At 41.7% G+C, this 19,472-nt stretch overlaps 1 protein-coding gene across 1 annotated transcript; it reads left to right on the top strand.

The window, feature by feature from the left end:
- The first annotated feature begins 17,548 nt into the window (after positions 1-17,548).
- On the top strand, positions 17,549-18,498 carry LOC138894548 (uncharacterized). Its single transcript, XM_070179252.1, has 3 exons — positions 17,549-17,828; positions 18,145-18,336; positions 18,452-18,498. The coding sequence occupies exons 1-3, from the start codon at positions 17,549-17,551 to the stop codon at positions 18,496-18,498; spliced, it is 519 nt and encodes a 172-aa protein (XP_070035353.1).
- The last annotated feature ends 974 nt before the right edge of the window (positions 18,499-19,472 follow it).

The following is a 19,472-nucleotide window of genomic DNA, read 5'->3' as shown; positions in this document are numbered from 1 at the left end:
CCAGACATAAGCTCTGCAAAGAATCCTCCCAAAAATTTCCCACAAACCCTAATTGATTTTCTCTCCCTTTCAAGTTCCAATTGGAGGTAAAACTTAGAGTTTGAAGAACCAAGATAGGAGCTGAGTTATCCAACAAATAAGGTGAGTTTACTGCTCTCTTTCATCCATTTTTTCTTCTGTAAATTCATGGTAAGTCGTTCTATACATGTAAGAACTCACGGGATGGTGATCGGAAGCCGTGAGTTCGAGTTATTCACTTGTAGCGGACTGTTTTGTGGACTGTTTTGTGTTGCTGTTGGGCTGCGTGTTTTATTACTATTTTGTGGAGTTTTGGAGGAGGAAGGGGGTTTATAAACACCATATAAATGTAGGGTGGTTGGCTGGTCGTTCGTCATAACATTTTCGGGTCGTTTGACACTACTACGGTGGTCGTTTTGTGTACGAAGAGATTGGGGTGTGTTGGGCTGTTTTGTAGTATTTGATGGTGTATATAGGGCTGGAAAATGATGTATATATGTTGTTATTGTTCTGTCCTTGTATTGTTGGTGTTATCTTGAAGTTGGAGGAAGGGCATATTATAGGGGAGATGCTGCCCGTTTTAATACAAAATAGGTTTGTCGTTCGTTGTGCGATAGTTGTACCTTTCGTAACTTAACGATAGTATTATTATCATTCTTGTAGATTAAGGTGCGAAGAGGTGAGTTCAACTTGGTGATTGAAAAGATTGTGATAAGGTATGTTAAGGCTAAGCCTTCCTTCATTTTGGCATGATCTCGTAGCTACATGTGTTAGTAATGAGACAAAAAGAGAAGTTCATATTCATGAATTTATTCACACTATTCTAGTCTCATAAGTTACAATATTATTCCTTATCGAGACTCTATATTCAATTTTAGTATTGTCTTCTTTCAGTCAAGAGAGCAGCAAGCCTATATATACAGTATTACAGTATTTTCATTACCATCGAGCTATAATCGATGGGCAGGCCCCTATTGGGCAACTTCTGATCAGATGGAAAGTTATATACCGAGCCTACTGTGGCCGAGCGCCTATGAGCGAGCCCAGCATGGTCGAGATACATAGCCTAGTATGGCCGAGCGCCTATAAGCGAGCCTACTATGGCAGAGCAGTTATATATACCGAGCCTTATAAGGCCGTACAATTATTTTACTTACTATATTGAAGGAGTTGAGTCAGTATCAGCAGGTAAGTATATCTCCAGATCATCTTTGACTCCCAGTTAATTTCAGTTACCATATTATCAGTTCAGTTTCAGATTTCAGTTATTTTATTGCCTTACATACTCGGTACATTATTTCGTACTGACGTCCCTTTTTTGGGGCGCTGCATTTCATGTGTGCAGGTTCAGACAGACAGACGGGTAGACCTCCTCAGTAGGTGTTTTCCGAGTTCCGCCTGATCGGTAAGCTCCACGTCTTTCGGAGTTGCCAGGACTAGAGTTTTGTGTACATCTTATGTATATCTGTATATATGTTATGGGTAGGTCGGGGCCCTGTTCCGATCACAGTACATCTATCAGTAGAGGCTTGTAGGCATATCCTGTTGGTTAGTGCATTATGTTGGGTTTGTATAAATTGGTGGTTTGTCAGCTGTAGTAGCTATGACGGCCTTGTCGGCCTAGCTTTATATTGATATTTAGTTAGTGCTAGTTTCCATTCAGTTTTATATTTTGCTTCGCAAATTGTCTTGCAAGGTGGCCCCATGGCCAAAGTATGACATTATGTGTTCAGAGTCCCTTAGTCGCAATTTGGTACGCCAGGTTAGGTGAGGCACGGGGTGCTTGTCTCGCTCCTAGGTTCGGGGCGTGACAATTTGGCTCTGGGCATTTAGCCCATTTCTATTCCACCATATCGTATAGCCCCGCTGGAACTGGAAGAACTGAAGGATCAGTTACAAGACTTGCTTGATCAGGGATTTATTAGACCTAGTGTCTCACCCTGGGGTGCACCAGTTTTATTTGTAAAGAAGAAATATAGTTCAATGCAAATGTGTATCGATTATCGGCAGTTGAACAAGGCCACTATCAAAGTATCCACAACCAAGAAGTGATGACTTATTTGATCAGTTTTAGGGTGCCAAAGTATTTTCAAATATCGACTTGAGGTCTGGTTACCATCAGTTGAAGATTAGGCATCTGATGTCCCTAAGACCGCTTTTCGGACTAGGTATGGGCATTAGGAATTCCTAGTGATGTCATTTAGGTTGACAAATGCCCCAGCATCATTTATGGATTTGATTCAAGCCTTATTTGGATTCTTTTGTGGTTGTATTCATTGATGATATCTTGATTTACTCCAGCAGTCGAGAGGAGCATAAGCATCATCTTCGTATTGTGCTTCAGATTTTGAAGAATAATTAGTTATATGCCAATTTTTCAAAATTTGAATTTTGTTAGACTCAGTTTCCTTTTTTGGGCATGTTGTATCGGCAGAAGGTATAAAAGTGGATACTAAGAAGATTGATGTTGTTCATAATTGGCGATGTTTGAAGGGTGATTCAAGGGCTATTAATGAGGGCTTGGGATTTGTGGAGAAGTAAGTTAAGGATTTGAAGGACCAAACGATGTCGGATTTTGATGAATTTGGTATGGTTAGACTCGTGAGTGAATGTGCTTTCTAGTTTTGTACAATTTGTCAGATTTCGAGATGCGGGCCCGGGGGCCGGGTTTGAGCCAATTTCGAAATTTGGTCTAATTTTGTAGCTTTTCTTGTGCAATTTATTCCATTAGCATATATGGATGGTATTGTACTGATTGTGAATAGATTTGGAGCATTTGGAGTCCGAATCCAGAGGCAAGAGCATTGCGGGGTAGAGATTTGACTGGTTTGAGGTAAGTAACGATTGTAAATCTAGTCTTGAGGGTTTGAAACCCTAGATATCATATCATTCTACTATTTTGAAGTGACGCACATGCTAGGTGCACTGTTGGGGATTGTGACTTGGTCCATCTCGTAGCGACACAAAATTTGCGTATTTTGTGGAAATTATATGATACTTATGTGTTTTTAGAAAGAGTTTCTGTTAATTGGGCTGGATGCCATGTTTGGGCCTTGTGCTAGTGCTATTTGGACCCTTAGGGGTTTTATTTTATTTTTATTTTTATTATCCTCTCACTGTTTTCGATTGAAAATCTATACACAATCATGGTTATACATGTTTACTGCATAACTCGGTTTTATTACTCGATATTGATGCATATAAATGTTGTTTTGGGTTGAGCACCCTATTTTTACTGAAATGCCTGAATGGCTTGACAAGTTTATGACTGAGTGAGGCCGAGGTCCTGATTTGTGAGGATATTTATGGGATCGGGCTGCACACCGCAACATGTCACATATTTATGGGATCGGGATGCACGCCGCAACATGTTGCATATTTATGGGATCGGCCTGCACGCCGCAACATGTTTGTTATAGGCCGAGGGCCTGAGTGATTATGCTATGATTTGGCTTGATATAACGCTTGGGCTGAAGGAGCCCCTCCGGAGCCTGTACATACCCCCAGTGAGCGCAGGTACCTACTGAATGCAAGTGCCGAGTGCCGAGTGCTGAGTAACTGGAAGGCGCATGAGCGATTGTGAGGTATGCCTGAGTGGCAAGAGTGATTGTGAGTTTTGCTCACGTTTGCATTTTTCCTCTATTTGAAAACTGTTGAAAAATATCTTTAAATGATTTTTACTGGAACTGGGTTTAAACGAGATGTTTTGATTCAAATCCTGATTTTAAAAGCATGTGGTATTTTACTGAGATTTCCTGATATGAAAGTTATATGCTTTATTGCTCGTCACTATTGTTCAGTCTTTATTTATTGTTGTTACTTACTGAGTTGGCGTACTCACGTTACTCCCTGCACCTTGTGTGCAGATCCAAGTGTAGCTGGACACGGTAGCGGTTGTTGATTGTTCTGATTGCAGATTTTTCTGAGGATAGCAAGGTAGCTGCCTGACGATAGCAGCCCTGCTCTTCTCCCTCTTATCTTCCTCTACTTGTATTTAGATATTTTTCAGGCTAAGTTAGCCTTGATATTGTTAGACAGATTGTAGTAGATGCTCATGACTAGTGACACCTCGATGTTGGTATTTTCCTTCCGCACTTTTATTTTGATTGGAACTCCTTTATGAGGGTTTTATGTTATATAGCATTGAAATTATCTTTGAAATGAAAATATTAGTTTGTCTGGAAATGAGTCGGCTTGCCTAGTTCCATGATAGGCGCCATCACGACAGGTTAGGTTTTTGGGTCGTGACACCATCCTTATCACACCGCATGACTTCTAGTAGTTTTCCCTACTAGCCACGCATATCAAGCCACCCTTATCTCACTGCATGTGTTTCAACACTCAAACCTTATACCACCGCATGCGTATCAATATCACAATATATCACAATTTGCACCTCAAGTGCCAAAATATTTCAATTTGCCAAAATAAATCAACAACAATATATTTTTCCATAATAAAGAGCTCACGACTCATGCCAAAATAATTCATGATAATATTTTTCCACAATAAAGAGCTCACAGCTCCATCACAATTAGTAAGAAAAACTCACAAAATATTCAGCAAATATAATAAATTCACAAATTTACTACCTTATTTTGAATATCAAAATTTTAAATGTAAAATACTTCATTTTAATAATATTTGAAATTAAAGAAATTCCACATTTAATTAATACACTGAATAAAAGAATCCAAGTTTCAGCTAACATGTAAAAACAATTAGCAGGAGAAGGTCAAGCAAATTTAAAGTATATAAATCAAATCAATGATGGAGAATATAACAAGATTTAATAATTTAATTAATATGCAACAGTGATCTACACAATTTAAAAACAAAATCTTTCACATTTACCCGTGTACACACTCGTCACCTCGTGTACATGACTTTCAACATATTTTAATTTATCACTTCAATACCAATCCTAGGTGAAATTTTCCCCACACAAGGTTAGACAACTCACTTACCTGGACTTGCTCCAATTTAATCACGTAATATGCCTTTTTCTCAATTTTCCGATTCCGATCGACTCGTATCTAGTCATAATTAATTCGATACAGTCAACAAAAATTATAGAATCAATTCCAAAAGAAAATACTATATTTTCCAAATAAAATCCGAAATTAACTAAAACATTGTTTGTGGGGCCCACGTCTCGGAATCTGGTGAAACTTACAAAATACGATAACCCATTCAATTACGAGTCCAACCATACAAGTTTCACTCAAATCCACCTCTGAATCGACACTAGAGTCTCAAAAATTCGTTTTTATGAGATTTCTAAAATTTTCCCAAATTTCCATCTCAATACACTAATTAAATGGTGAAAACAATGATATATTCGTGCATATTGACCAAATCCGAGTTAGAATCACTTACCCAAATATTTTTCTTTGAAAATATATCAAAAATCACTTATGCTCAAGCTCAAGTTCGTCAAAATGGCAAATGGGACAAAATCCCCGGTTTTATAAAGTGCCGAGGCAACTATCGATCCTCTGTATCTATCATGACTTCGATCTTTAAGGCCCTCAATCCGGGCTTTAGTCATAGCCCTTGATCCTGGGCCTTGATCTTGGGTCTTCGATCACTGTCCTTGGTCATAACCCTCGATCCTGGGCATTCGATCATGGCCCTCGAGCCTGCTTTCGATCATGGCTCGTTTTATGGGCAGAAGAAAATTTGCAGTAGCTCTTTAAGTCCCATTTCTTATCCGTTAACCATCTAAAGCTCACCCGAGTCCCTTGGGAGCTCAACCAAATAAACCAACAAGTCCTAAAATATCATACGAAATTATTTGAAACCTCAATTCACATTAAACAACGCTAAAATCGCAATTCACACTCCAATTCTAGCTTAATGAAACTTAAGAATTTCCAACTTCTACATTCGATGCCGAAACCTATCAAATCAAGTCTGATTGACCTTAAATTTTGCACACAAGTCATAAATTAGATAACAGAGCTATGAAAATTTTCAGAACTAGATTCCGACCCTGAAATCAAAAAGTCAACTCCCCGGTCAAACTTCCAAACTTAAATTCCTATTTTAGCCATTTCAAACCTAATTTCACTACAGACTTCCAAATAAAATTCCTAATACGCTCCTAAGCCCAAAATCACCATACAGAGCTGTTGGAATTATCAAAATTCTATTCCAGGGTCATTTTTTCAAAATGTTGACCAAAGTCAAACTTAACATTTTAAGGCCAACTTAAGGAATTAAGTGTTCCGATTTCAACCCGTACACTTCCAAATACCGAACCAATCATCCCCGCAAGTCATAAATTTATAAAGAACATAAGGGGAGTTTTATTTAGGGGAACGGGGTTCTAAAAGTCAAAATGACATGTTGGGTCATACATTCTCCACCTCTTAAACAAACGTTCGTCCTCGAACGGGTTTAGAATTATACCTGGAGTGGTAAAAAGATGAGGATAACAGTTGCGCATCTCATGCTCGGTCTCCCAAGTCGCCTCCTCGAGCGGATGACCCCTTCACTGAACCTTCACGGAAGTAATGTTCTTTGACCTCAACTTTCGAACATGCCTGTCAAAAATAGCTACTGGTTCCTCAACATAAAATAGATCCTTGTCCAACTGAACTGAACTGAAGTCTAACACATAAGACGGATCACCATGATACTTCCGGAGCATAGAAACATGGAATACCGGATGAACTGCAGAGAGACTAGGTGGTAGTGCAAGTCTGTAAACCATCTCTCCAACTCTTTCAAGAATCTAAAAAGGCCCAATATACCTAGGGCTCAACTTGCCCTTCTTTCCGAACCTCATCACACCCTTCATAGGAGAAACCCGGAGCAGGATCCGCTCACCAACCATGAATGCAACATCACAAACCTTCCGATCCGCATAACTCTTCTGTCTAGATCGGGCTGTACGAAGTCGATCCTGAATCAATTTAACCTTTTCCAAGGCATCCTGAACCAAGTGTGTACCCAATAGCCTAGCCTCGCCTGGTTCGAACCAACCCACTGGAGACCGGCACTGCCTACCATACAAGGCCTCATACGGAGCCATATGAATGCTCGACTGATAACTGTTGTTGTAAGCAAACTTTGCAAGTGGTAAGAACTGATCCCAAGCACCCCCAAAATCTATCACACACGCACGAAGCATATCCTCCAATATATGAATAGTGAGTTCGGACTACCTGTCTGTCTGGGGTGAAATGTTGTACTCAACTCCACACGAGTACCCAACTCTCACTGTACAGCCCTCCAAAATCATGATGTAAATTGTGTACCCCGGTCAAAGATGATAGATACCGGTATGCCATGAAGTCTGACAATCTCGCAAATATAGACTTGAGACAACTGCTCGGAAGAATAGGTAGTCATCACAGGAATGAAATGAGCTGACTTGGTCAACCTATAAATAATCACCCAAACTGCATCGAACTTTCTCTGAGTTAGTGGGAGACCAATAATAGTGATCCGCTCCCATTTCCATTCTGGAAACTCTAACTTCTGAAGCAATCCACCCGGTAGCTGATGCGCATATTTCACCTGTTGACAATTTAGACACCGAGCTACGTACTCCACTATGTCTTTATTCATCCTTATCCACCAATTGTGTTGTCTCAAGTCCTGATACATCTTTGCAGCACCCGGATGAATGGAGTACCGCAAAATGTGAGCCTCCTGGAGAATCAACTCACGGAAACCATCTACATTAGGCACACATAGCCTGCCTTGCATATGTAATACATCGTCATCTCCAATAGTGACTTCCTTAGAATCACTATGTTGAACAATATCCTTAAGGACAAGTAGATAGGGGTCATCGTACGGACGCTCTCTCATACGATCATAAAGAGAAGACTGAGAAACCACAGAAGCCAAAACTCAGCTCGGTTCAGAAAAATCCAACTTGAAAAATGGGTTGGCTAAGGCCTGAACATCCAAGGCTAAATGCCTCTCTACTACTGGTAAATATGCTAAGCTGCCCAAACTCTCCTCCTTATGACTCAAGGTATCGGCCACTACATTGGCCTTCCCGAGAAGCTAGAGAATGGTGATATCATAATCCTTAAGCAACTCCAACCATCTCCGCTGCCGCAAATTAAGATCATTCTTTCTAAACAGATGTTGTAGACTCCGGTGATCGGTGTAGACCTCATAATGGACATTGTATAAATAATGCCGCCAAATCTTCAAGGCATGAACAATAGCTTCTAACTCAAGGTCGTGGACCGGATAATTCTTCTCATGTACCTTTAACTGTCTGGACGCGTAAGAAATCGCCCTACTGTCTTGCATCAACACTACGCCGATACTAATACGCGACGCATCACAATACATGGTATGAGACCCTAAACCCGTAGGTAATACCAACACTGGGGCTGTAATTAAAGATGTCTTGCGCATTTAGAAGCTCTCCTCACATTCCTCGCTCCACCTGAATGGAGCACCCTTTTGGGAAAATTTGGTCATATATGCAGCAATAGAAGAGAAACCCTCTACAAATCGGGGATAATACCCTGCCAAACCAAGGAAACTCCGGATTTCCATAGCTGAGGACGGTCTGGACCAACTTTGCACTGCTTTTATCTTCTTCGGATCCACCTTGATCCCCTCGCACGAGACTATATGGCCCAAAAATCCCACTAAATCAAGCCAGAATTCACACCTTGAAAATTTTGCATATAACTTCTTTTCTCTCAAAGTGTGAAGCATAGTCCTCAGGTGTTGTTCATGATCTTCCAGACTCCGGGAATACACTAGAATGTCGTCAATAAACACAATGACGAAAGAATCAAGATAGGGCTGAACTACACTATTCATTAAGTGCATAAAAGTTGCTGGGGCATTGGTCAGCCCAAAAGACATCACATGGAACTCGTAATGACTATACCGAGTCCTGAGAGCAGTCTTCGGAATATCATGTTCCCGAATCTTCAACTCATGATACCCTGAACGCAAGTCAATTTTAGAGAATACCTTGAAGCTGATCAAATAGGTCATCAATACGTGTCAATGGATACCTGTTCTTTAATGTGACAAGGAACGCGTAATGACCATACCGAGTCTTGAAAGCAGACTTTGGAATATCGAGATCTCGAATCTTCAACTGATGATAGCCTGAACGCAAGTCAATTTTAGAGAATATCCTGGCACCCTAAAGCTGATCAAATAGGACATCAATACATGGCAATGGATACCTGTTCTTTAATGTGACCTTGTTCAGCTGACTGTAATCAATACATGTCCGCATAGAACCATCCTTCTTCATCACAAATAAGACAGGAGCACCACAAGGCGATACACTCGGCCGAATGAAGCCCTTATCAAGAAACTCATGTAAATGTTCTTTTAATTCTTTCAACTTTGCTGGTGCCATACGATATGGTGGAATAAAAATGGGCGGAGTGCGCGATAACAAATTAATGCCAAAGTCAATATCCCTATCGGGTGGCATACCCAGAAGATCCGCTAGAAATACATCAGGAAAATCCCTTACTACAAGAACTGACTCCACGGTTGGAGTATCAATACTAACATCTCTCACATAGGCCAGATACGTATCACACCCCTTCTCAACCATTCGTTGAGCTTTAAGAAATGAAATAACCCTGCTAGGAATATGATCCGAGGTACCTCTCCACTCTAGCTGTGGTAGACCTGGCATAGCCAACGTCACTATCATGTTGTAATAATCAAGAATAGCGTGATAGGGCGACAACCAGTCCATGCCTAAAATAATATCGAAATCCACCATAGTTAGCAATAAGAAATTAGCTCTGGTCTCAAAAACACTAATAATAATTAAGCACGACTAATACACGCGATTTACAATAATAGATTTACCCACGGGTGTAGATACATAAATAGAAGAATTCAAGGAATCACGTGATACGCCCAAATACAGGGCAAAATAATATGACAAAAAAGAATAATTCTAGCCTTGATCAAATAAGACCGATGCATCTCTATGACAGACCAGAATAATACCCGTGATAACAGAATCAGATTCAACCTCTGTCCTAGCATGAAGGGTATAATATATGGCATGGCCTCCCCCTCTAGGGCGACCTCTACCTGTCCAACCTCCACCTCTAGTTGGCTGTGCAGGTGGAGTGGCAACTGGTGTAGTAATTATGGCTTGAGAAGCCTGAGGGCCCTATGGAATAGGTGGGGCCTGAGAAATCTATGGAGGTGCAACCCTCATAAATCTAGGGAAATCTCTCATAATATGATGAGTGTCACCACACTCAAAACAAGCCCTCGGAGGACGTGGCTTCTGGGACTGGCTCGGGCCTGATCGACTAGACTTCCTGCTAAACGTACCCCGTCCATGAGGTATAGTAGACAGTGGCGATGCATAATATGGAACCTGAGGTCTAGGAGTAGTTGGAATACCGCTGGAAGCTGTAAGTGCTGAATGAATAGGATGACTCACATAACCTTTACCATGACGGGCTGCAACTAGGGCACGAGACTTATTATATATGCCAGAATCCTGGGGTGGGTCTCTTTGCTTCCCTCTCTTTCCTCTCCTCAGTCTGCATACTTTCCAATCTCCTCGAAATGGACACCACATGTTGGTATGTGATGTCCATCTCTAGCTCTCGGGCGATACTAAATCTGATACTAGGGTGGAGACCCTTAATAAATTTGCGAACCCGCTCTCGAACAGTAGCAACTAAGGCTGGTGTATGCCTAGCCAACTCACTAAATTGGACCGCATACTATGACACGGTCATAGAACCCTACCGCAGCTGCTCAAACTCTGTGCGCCATGCATCTCTAAGACTCTGAGGAACATACTCCCTTAAGAACATATCTGAAAATTGAGTCCAAGTGTGTGAAGATGCCTCAGCGGGACTATCCAATTCATATGCCATCCACCACTAGTAGGTTGCTACTCTAAACAGGAATGTCGTGAAAGAAATCCTACTAGAATCCACAATACCCATAGTATGAAGGATATGGTGACATTCCTCTAGAAAACCCTGAGCATCCTCTGAAGCCAAACCGCTGAAAGTGGGAGGGTAGTACTTCTTGTACCTCTCGAGCCTGAGCTGCTCCCCCTCTAAAACTGTTATCCTAACCTCAGGCCGAACTGGACAATTGGCTGCACTTGTATAACCTCTAGGGCATGGTCAACTTGGGCCCGTGGCTCTGGAGTACGGGCGGCGGGAGTCTGTGCTCCTCCCCCGGCCTGAGATGTGGGAGGGGCGAGTGGAATTAACCCTGCCTGGGTTAGAGTGCCAAACCTTATCAAAACTTGGGCAAGCGTCTCCCGAAGTGCAGGAGTAGTAACAGGCGTCTCAGGTTCCTGCTGTCTAACTGGAACTACTGGTGGCTCTAGTGCAGCAGCTCATGCAGGTGCTCTGGCTGCAGCGCGTGCTCTTACTCGGGCTCTGGCTCGGCCTCTTACGACTCCAACAGGGGGCGAGGGTGTCTGATCATCAGATCCAGTTGTGCGTGTCTTCACCATCTGTGAGAGAATAGAAAGATAATGGTTTAGAAATTTGAAGTCAGCAGTGCGCACGATAAGGAATCAAAGAAGTGAATATTTTCCTAACAGTTCCATAGCCTCCCGAAGATAAGTACAGACGTCTCAATGTCTCTACAATTCAAACAATTACAACTCCCAAAACCCGGTAGAAATAAGTCACAAGCTTCTAAGAATTTGTCCTCAATGTTTCTATATATCAAGGTTTAAGAAAAAATAAAGAAGCAGCACGATAATGATAGAATAGGATTGCGGAGTCTGCGGACGCCGACAGATATACCTCGAAGTCTCAGTAGACAAATAACTCATTGATGTCTGGGCTGGTAAAATGTACCTGGATCTGCACCAAAAGATGTGCAGAAGCATAGTATGAGTACACCGCAACGGTACTCAGTAAGTGCCAAGCCTAGCCTCGGTAGAGTAGTGACGAGGTCAGGTTAGGCCCTACTGGAAAATTAAAAAATGACAAGGTAAAATGTTTAACAATATAATAAGATAAAATGACAATGAAAATGAATCAAGTAGTATGTCACTATTTAGTTACACCAAATAATGACAATTAATACCTCACGGAAATAAAACAGAATTTTTTTCAACTTTAAGAAAATCACAACAATAATCAAAGGCAACTGCGGCCATAAATCAATATCAACTAGGGCACTCCCAAGGTACCACCTCGTAGTCCCAAATAATAAATAAATTCACAATATCTCATTTTCTTATATCACCGTGGGACCTTTCACAATTTATTTTAAAGAAAATAGTTTTTCCGAAATAGCGTCCCGAGTTTTTGCCATCCTTATCACACCGCATGACTTCTAGTAGTTTCCCTAATAGCCACGCTTTTCAAGCCACCCTTATCTCACCTCATGTGTTTCAACACCCAAACCTTATACCACCGCATGCGTATCAATATCACAATATATCACAATTTGCACCTCAAGTGCCCAAATATTTCAATTTGTCAAAATAAATCAACAACAATATTTTTTTTCCATAATAAAGAGCTCACGTCTCATGCCAAAATAAGATGACACATAAGATTAAGTGGAGCCTGGATCAAATAAGACTGATGCATCTCTATGACAGACCAGAATAATACATGTGATAACAGAATCGGATGCAATGACCTCTGTCCTAGCAGGAAGGGCATAATATCTGGCATGGCCTCCCCCTCTAGGGAGACCTCTACCTGTCCGACCTCCATCTCTAGCGGGCTGTGGAGGTGGAGTGGTAACTGGTGCAGTAATCATCGCCTGAGAAGCCTGAGGGCCCTGTGGAATAGGTGGGGCTTGATAAATCTGTGGAGGTGCACCCATCCTAAATCTGGGGCAATATCTCATAATATGACGAGTGTAACCACACTCAAAACAAGTCCTCGGTGGACGTGGCTGCTGGGACTGGCTCGGGCCTGATCGACTGGACTGCCCACTGAAAGCACCCCGTATAGGAGGTATATTAGACACTGGCGATGCATAATATAGAACCTGAGGTCTGGGAGTAGCCGGAATACCACTGGAAGTTGGAAGTGCTGAATGAATAGGACGGCTCACATAACCTCTACCATGAGAATTATTATATGTGCCAGAATCTCGGGGTCTCTTAGCTTCCCTCTATTCTCTCTCCCGAGTCTGCATACCTTCCAATCTCCTAGAAATTGACACCACCTGTTGGTATGTGATGTCCATCTCTAGCTCTCGGGAAATACTGAATCTGATACTAGGGTGGAGACCTTTAATAAATCTGCGGACCAGCTCTCGAACAGTAGCAACTAAGGCTGGTGTATGCCTATCCAACTCACTAAATCAGAACGCATACTCTAACACGGTCATAGAACCCTGGTAGGATATCCAATTCATATGCCCGCCACCACTGGTAGGCTGCTCCACTAAACTGGAATGTCGTGAAAGAAACCCCACTAAAATCCACAAAACCCATAGTACGAATGATACAGTGACATTCCTCCAGAAAACCCTGAGCATCCTCTGAAGCCAAATCGCTGAAAGTGGGAGGGTGGCAATTCTTGTACCTCTCGAGCCTGAGCCGCTACCCCTCTGAAACTGCTATCCTAATCTCAGGCCGAACTGGGACAACTGGCTGCACTGGTATAACCTCTGGGGCATTTTCAACTTGGGCTCGTGGCTCTGGAGTACGGGCGATAGGAGTTTGTGCTCCTCCCCCAGCCTGAGATGTGGCAGGGGCTAGTGGAATTAGCCCTGCCTGAGCTAGAGTGACAAACATGCTCAAAAATCGGGCAAGCGTCTCTTGAAGTGATGGGGTAGTAATAGGCGTCTAAGGTGCTTGTTCTTCAACTGGAGCTACTGGTGTCTCTGGTGCAGCGTCTCGTGCAGGTGCTCTGGCTGCACTGCGTGGTCTTCCTCATCCTCTGGCTCGGCCTCTTGCAACTCCAACAGGGGGCGCAGGTGTCTGATCATAGGATCTAGTTGTGCGTGTCCTTACCATCTATGAGAGAATAGAAAGATAATGGTTTAGAAATTTGAAGTCAACAGTACGCACGGTAAGGAATCAAAGAAGTGAATATTTTCCTAACAGTTCCATAGCCTCCCGAAGATAAGTACAAACGTCTCCGTACCGATCCGTAAGTCTCTACTAAACCTTCTTGTGACTCACGAACACTCATTCTGAGACGAGTCCAACCAGATAAAAATTATCAAATGCCGATGTCAAATGGACGTTCAAATCTTAAATTTTCGTTTTTGGAAGATTTTATAAAAAACTGATTTTTCTCCCATAATTTCATGGATTCATGATATAAATGAGTATGGAATCATGAGATATAATCAATATAGGATAATCAACACTTACCCCAGTGTTTTCCCGTGAAAATCGCCCAACAATCATCCAATCCGAGCTTCAAATGCTCAAAAATGGCAAAAGCTCGGAACTCCTCCAATTTTATTCTGTCTAGGGCCTGTCGTACCTAAGTCCAGATTAGCCGCATCTGTGGTCTCGCAAGTGCGACGAAATGTCTGCATCTACGATCGCCCAAAGTTCTCCCTCCGCTTCTGCGCGTCCTTTTTCGCATCTGCGACCTCGCAGGTGCAGAAATTACTTCACACCTGCGACTACTGCCCCTTTTCATGTTTGGTCGCTTCTGCGATGGCAGGTGCACACATGCGGTTCGCACCTATGATCAGACCTCCGCAGGTGCGAAAATACCAGAAGCAAAATTTCTAGCAGTGGTCTTAAGTTCGAATATGATCCGCTAACCATCCGAAACTCACCTGAGCCCTCGGGGATCCCAACCAAACATACGCACATGTCCAAAAACCTCATACGAACTCGCTCGCGCGATCAAAACACAAATTTAACAACTAGAATTACGAATCGGACAACAAATTAAATGAAATATTTAAGAAAACTTTAAAACTTCTATTTTCACAACCGAATATCAGAATCACGTCAAATCAACCCTGTTTCTCACCAAATTGGACAGAAAATTCATAAATGATATAACAGACGTATGAAAATTTCCAGAACTCGAATCCGACCCCGATATCAATAAAAGTCAATTTATAGTCAAACTTGGAAATCTTTAACCTTTAAATTTCTAGTTTCCGTTAAATTGCCATAACTTGAGCTATGGACCTCCAAATTAAATTCCGGGCATACGCCCATTTCGTATGTTTTTTCGAGAATTGAGACATTGGTCCCACTATCGATTTTTAAAATGCATTTTGGATTTTTATTCGGAACATTAATAAATTCATATGGAAGTAATTCCTATGATTCGTATTGAGTATATCGAATTGCTTGTGAATAGATTTGACGCTTTTGGAGAAAAATTCAAAAGGAAAATTTGTGGTCGAGTAATTGATTGGATTCTTGAATATTAGTTACAAAGCGAGGTAAGTGTCGTGGTTAACCTTGACTTGAGTGAATAGAACCCTTGAATTATTTGCTATGTGAATTTCATGTGTAACGATGTATAGGCAAGGTGACAAATGCCTATACTTTGTCAAATTAATTGTTTGCTTAATTATTTAAATATCTTAAGTCGTTTTAAGACACAAATTAATCGTTATTATAATTGTTTCACTCATATTCCTTGTCAAATATTAATTGTTGAATTCCTGCAATAATTGTTACATGCTTATTTGATTTGTGTGTCTTAATTGCTACTTTACATTTAGCATATTAAATATTAAACTACCTATTTTCTCCCTGATTTCCACAATTAATTGATACTTGTCATTGTTTGTTTCATAAATTAATTATAATTATTGTATGCCTTGATGCTTAATTATTTCTCATTGAACGTGGTATTTATTGGAGTAAACTTTGTTACATTTATGAGTTGTTAAAATATATTGGGGGATCGGGTTACACGCCGCAACAGACTTATTTAAAAGTCTATGTTCGGGGATCGGGTTGCACGCCGCAACAGAATTAAATATGAATATATTGTGGGAGCGGGTTGCACGTTGCATTGGAAATTGATTGAAAAAGAATTGGTTATGATTGTTGAGTTGGCTTCAACTATTAAAATAAGCAACATGATTTATTTCTATTATTGTGGTTATTACTATTATTGCGTACAGGTTAATGTAAGTAATATGCCTTAGCCTCGTCACTACTTCGTCGAGGTTAGGCTCGATACTTACTAGTACATGGGGTCAGTTGTACTGATACTACACTCTGCACTTCTTGTGTAGATTTCGGAGTTGGTCCCAATAGTGTACCATAAAGTTGCTCGGATTTCAGCTACTCAGAAGAGACTTGAGGTATAACTGCACAACGTCCGCAGTTCTAAAGTCCCCGTCTACCTTATTTTAGCTGTGTGTTTGCTTTTAGAAAGCTTTATTTTATTCAGACCTTTATTTGTATTATTCTAGAAGCGCGTGCACTTGTGACACCAATTATGGGATGGTATTTAGACATTGCTATTATTATGGAATATTCACTACATTTCAGACTTTACTTCCGCATTGGTTTCCTTGTTATTCATTAATTTAACAATTGTTTAAAATGGCTAATATTATTCTAATGTTGGCTTGCCTAGCAAATGAAATATTAGGCGCCATCACGGCCCCAAAGGTGGGAATTTTGGTTCATGACAGTTGGTAATAGAGTACTAGGTTACACAGGTCTCACGAGTAACGTGCAAGCTTAGTAGAGTCTGAAGGATCATTACAGAGACTATGAAGTTTAGGAACAATATCACTCATTTCTTATTCTGTCGTGCGGTTTTATTCTATCATCGATGATTGAACCATTCTATACTTATTCTCTCGTAGATGGTGAGAACACGTAATACATCTACCGATGGACAAGGACCAAAGCCCCCAGTGGAAACTATATCCAGGGGTAGAGGTCGAGGCCGAGGTCGTGCTAGAGGCCAAGGTCGAGGGCGAGGTAGAGGTAGAGCTCAGTCTAGAGCTCGAGCAGCATCACTCGTTGTAGAACCTCAGGTAGATCTTCAGGAGGAGGTTCCAATTCAGAATGTACTAGTTGAACTAGTTCAGATCCGGAAGGATTCATAGCTACTCCAATGCTTCAGGATGCTCTAGTCCGATTGGTGAGTCTTAAAGAGGGTGAGGCCCATAATGGTACATTTGTAGTAGAACCAACTATCTCACAGGATTGGGGAGGAGCACAAACTTCCATACTGCCACTCCGGAGTAGATGGCTCCCCGGAATCAGGCTTCCACAGCCCCGCCAGTTGTTGCGGCAAAGACCGGTGATAGGCCCGCCATGTCTTTTGAGGCCTTATTGAGACTGGATAAGTTTACTAAGCTCTTTCTAGTTTACTTCGATGGTACACATTCTGAGGACCCACATGATTATCTTGACCATTTCCATGAGGTGCTGCGTAACATGGGTATAGTTGAGACGAATGGGGTCGATTTTGCTGTATTTCAGATAACAAGTTTCGCTAAGAGATGGAGGAGAGATTATACATTGGCCAGACCAGTTGGATCGCCTGCACTTACCTGGGAGCAGTTCTCTCAGCTTTTGCTAGATAAGTTCCTTTCTATCATACCGAGAGAGGATTACCGCAAGCAATTTGAGCATCTATAATCGGGCAGTATGACAGTTACTCAGTATGAGTCCTGTTTTGTGGATTTAGGCCATCATGCTTTCCTTTTAGAAGATACTGAGGGAAAGAGAGTGAGGAGGTTTATTGAAGGTATCACTTACCCTATCAGGATTCAAGTGGCCAAGGAGACCGGAAGTGCAATTTCCTTTCAGACGGCTGCTAATGGCGCGAGGAGGATCGAGATAGTTCTTACATATAAGAGAGGGCAGAGGTCTGATAAGAGATCTAGTCAGTTCGGTGGTTTCAGTGGTGCCTCGTCTGGAGGCAGGGGTAATTTTGGTAGGGGTCATCCTCCAAGACCGTTTCATTCAGCACTTCAAGCATCTCCCGGTGCTTCTAGGAGTCACGGTCCTATTATGCCTTACTCTAGGCAGCCAACATTTAGTGCACATTCAACTCCTATCAGTGCCATTCCAAAGTCATTACGGCAGTTATCCGGCCCGTTTGGGTCAGCTTCGGCTTTAGAAGCCATAGCATCAGGATGGGTGTTATGAGTATGGGAACATTAGTCATATCAAGAGATATTGCCCTAGGTTGTTGAGTAACAGATATCAGCAGGATTCCCATTCCATCATACCGGCACCAGCTGCTTCACCGGCTGATCAGCCAGTTAGAGGTAGGGGTCAGGCAGCTAGAGGTGGAGGTCAGACAATTAGAGGTGGAGGCCAGCCAGTTAGAGGCCTTCCCATAGACACAGTTGAGAGTAGTGGGGCCAACCACCGATTTTATGCTTTTCCAGCTAGGCCTAAAGCCGAGTCATCTGATGTTGTGATCACAGGTATTATTCCAGTTTGCCATAGAGATGCTTAAGTTCTATTTGATCCAGGATCTACTTATTCCTATGTGTCCTCCTATTTTGCTTCATATTTGGTTGTACCTTGTGATTCTCTTAGTGCTTCTTTGTGTGTATCTACACCGGTGGGAGACTCTGTTATGGTAGAACATGTCTATCATTCATGTATGGTTACTACTGGTAGTCTTGAGACTTGTGTGGATCTTCTACTTCTTGATATGGTAGATTTTATTGTCATCTTGGGTATAAATTGGCTATCACCTTATCATGCTATATTGTATTGTCATGCCAAGACAATGACCCTAGCCATGCCTGGGTTACCTCGGTTAGAGTGGAAAGGAACTCCTGGTCATTCTACCAACAAGGTTATTTCTTATATGAAACTCGGCATATGGTCGAGAAAGGGTGTCTAGCCTATTTGGCATATATTTTCGATCCTAGTGCAGATGTTCCTTCTATGGATTTAGTACTAGTTGTTCTTGAATTTCCAGAAGTATTTCCTACAGATTTTTCGGGGATGCCACCCGACAGTGATATTGACTTATGTATTGATTTAGATCCGGGCACTCAGACCATTTCTATCCCACCATTCCGTATGGCCCCGCCAGAGTTGAAAGAATTGAAGGAACAATTACAAGACTTGCTTGATCAGGGATTCATTAGACCCAGTGTCTCGCCCTAGGGTGCACCAGTATTATTTGTAAAGAAGAAAGATGGTTCAATGAGAATGTGTATAGATTATTGGCAGTTGAACAATGCTACTATCAATAACAAGTATTCACTAGAATCGATGACGTATTTGATCAGCTTCAAGGTACCAAGGTATTTTCGAAGATCGATTTGAGGTCTGGTTACCATCAGTTGAAGATTGGGGCATCTGATGTTCCTATAATAACTTTTCGGACTCGGTATGGGCATTACAGATTCCTAGTGACGTCATTTGGGCTGACAAATGCCCCAACAGCATTTATGGATTTGATGAATCGAGTGTTCAAGCCTTATTTGGATTCCTTTGTGGTTTTGTTCATTGATGATATCTTGATTTACTCTAGCAGTCGAGAGGAGCATGAACAACATCTTCGGAGTGTGCTTCAGACTTTGAAGAATAATCAATTATATGC

Source organism: Nicotiana tomentosiformis, chromosome 6 (assembly GCF_000390325.3).
Source record: "Nicotiana tomentosiformis chromosome 6, ASM39032v3, whole genome shotgun sequence".
In the NCBI taxonomy this organism is placed as follows: domain Eukaryota; kingdom Viridiplantae; phylum Streptophyta; class Magnoliopsida; order Solanales; family Solanaceae; genus Nicotiana; species Nicotiana tomentosiformis.
This window is presented reverse-complemented; position numbering and strand designations above follow the sequence as displayed.